General features: G+C 37.8%; 1 protein-coding gene across 1 annotated transcript; it reads right to left on the bottom strand.

The window, feature by feature from the left end:
• Positions 1-391: 391 nt before the first annotated feature.
• On the bottom strand, positions 392-1507 carry LOC147494546 (uncharacterized). Its single transcript, XM_086568172.1, has 2 exons — positions 891-1507; positions 392-704 (listed from the first exon to the last, which is right to left on the bottom strand). The coding sequence occupies exons 1-2, from the start codon at positions 1505-1507 to the stop codon at positions 392-394; spliced, it is 930 nt and encodes a 309-aa protein (XP_086424298.1).
• Between the last annotated feature and the right edge of the window lie 322 nt (positions 1508-1829).

The raw sequence follows: 1829 nt of genomic DNA, 5'->3' as shown, positions 1-1829 counted from the left end.
TATTTCGTTAATCGATTAAAATAGACAGGGCATATTTTAACAAACGTAACAAATGAATCGATTACATATCTAATAACCAATGTAGCAAATTTGTAACGAAAATAACATTAAAGATCAAGAACAATAGAATGAAAACTTACAAATCTGATCTAGAGCACAAATATGATCAAGAGCAGAAATCGATCGAGCAATATTGATGGACCCGAAAGGTTGTTTTTTATGGAGACGAAGCTGGTTTTTTATGGAAATGGTATTTGCCAGTTACACAGTTTATGAGTATTTTGGTTGGGGGGTGTATGGAGTCAAGTTGTGCCCAACACAATATGGGGTCTGGCAGTAACAAGACTCAAAAGTTATTACAGACTTCTAGTTCAGTAGGAAACTCCCTATGTCATGCCCATTTTGCAAGTTTATGAGCAAAAATATTACAAGTTCTAGGAGTAAATCTAAACAAAAGATAATTGAAACTACTTGAAACAGAAGAAATATATAGCAGAGCTTGGTTCCAGGTCCAGGAGGATGCTTCCGCTATGTCTCCACAAGCTTGGATTACAGTTTTGGCATCACCTTCCAAAATGGCTTCCTTCCATTGCTTCTGCATTGCAAACTTTACTGTTAACTCTGCTGCAAGAACTTCTGCTTCACCAGGAGAAGTGGCTTTGACTTTGTTGACTATTCCTCCCAAAAGAAAACCTTCACTATTCCTGCCAACCACAGCTAAACAGGCATGAGACCTCTCTCTATTAAAGCTAGCATCAAAATTTAGTTTCACCCAGGGGGTGGCTTTATCCAGCTCAAATCAGAAGTCGTAGGATTAGTATCATCATCTTTCTTCAGAGAAAGCTCGATTCCAATCCTGATAAGAAGAATAAGCTTGATGCAAAACTGACTGTTGACTAGGCATAGCTCCTTTAAATCTCTTCTTGTTTTTGGCTTGCCATATAGCATCCAAGATGGCACAGAAAAGCATAGAAGGATTAAGGAAACCTATATCAGTGGGTTCCTTTAAATTCATGCAGAAGGATAACCAGTTTATCTCATCAAAATCTTCCACTTCAGTTCTAAGACCAAAGCTAGATAAAAACCATATTCCTCTAGACCATGAACACAAAAAGAAAAGGTGGTATAGATCCTCTGAAGTATTGTTACAAAAACAACACATGGGGTCAATGTTTAAGTGGTGAGCCACAAGGACTTCACCCGTAGGAAGGATGTTATGAGAAGTCTTCCATATAAAATTCTGAACTCTCAGAGGGACTTTGAGCTTCCAAATCTGAGAATATATCTTGGGATTGAAACCACTGGAAGAGGCGTTTGATGTCTTATTCCTGATGGTGATGGCTGCCTGATAGGCTGACTTCACTGTAAAATTGCCCTTCTTAGTAAATTGCCATATTAGGTTATCGGGGAGACTTGGTCTTGCTTTAATAGATATGATAGCACTTTTTATAGGTGGAGGCAGACTTTCAAGAAGAGCTATATTCCAATCTCCATCAGGGAGAAGCATCCCAAACAATCACAATTGAATAATTAATGCTCTATACCCAATGCTTCAGAGGCTTATACTCTCCCAAAAAGAGCACCCATGGATCATTCCAAAAACTTATAGTGCTTCCATTGCCAACTTGTCATGCCATACCTGTGGCCACTATTTCCTTAGCCTTAGAGATGTTGTTGAACATGAAATAATAATTAGAAGGTCTAGAAGTATCATCTGACATGGGCTTAAGAAATTTCTCATATTTGGCTAAAGTATAGAATTAAGCTTTTGTCCACAAAAACAATCCTCTCAAATATTTAATTCTTAATACCTTCCAATACAACTTAGC

Source organism: Coptis chinensis, chromosome 6, assembly GCF_015680905.1.
Source record: "Coptis chinensis isolate HL-2020 chromosome 6, ASM1568090v1, whole genome shotgun sequence".
In the NCBI taxonomy this organism is placed as follows: Eukaryota; Viridiplantae; Streptophyta; class Magnoliopsida; order Ranunculales; family Ranunculaceae; genus Coptis; species Coptis chinensis.
The sequence above is the reverse complement of the archived record's forward strand: the minus strand, read 5'-3'. Positions and strand labels throughout refer to the sequence as shown.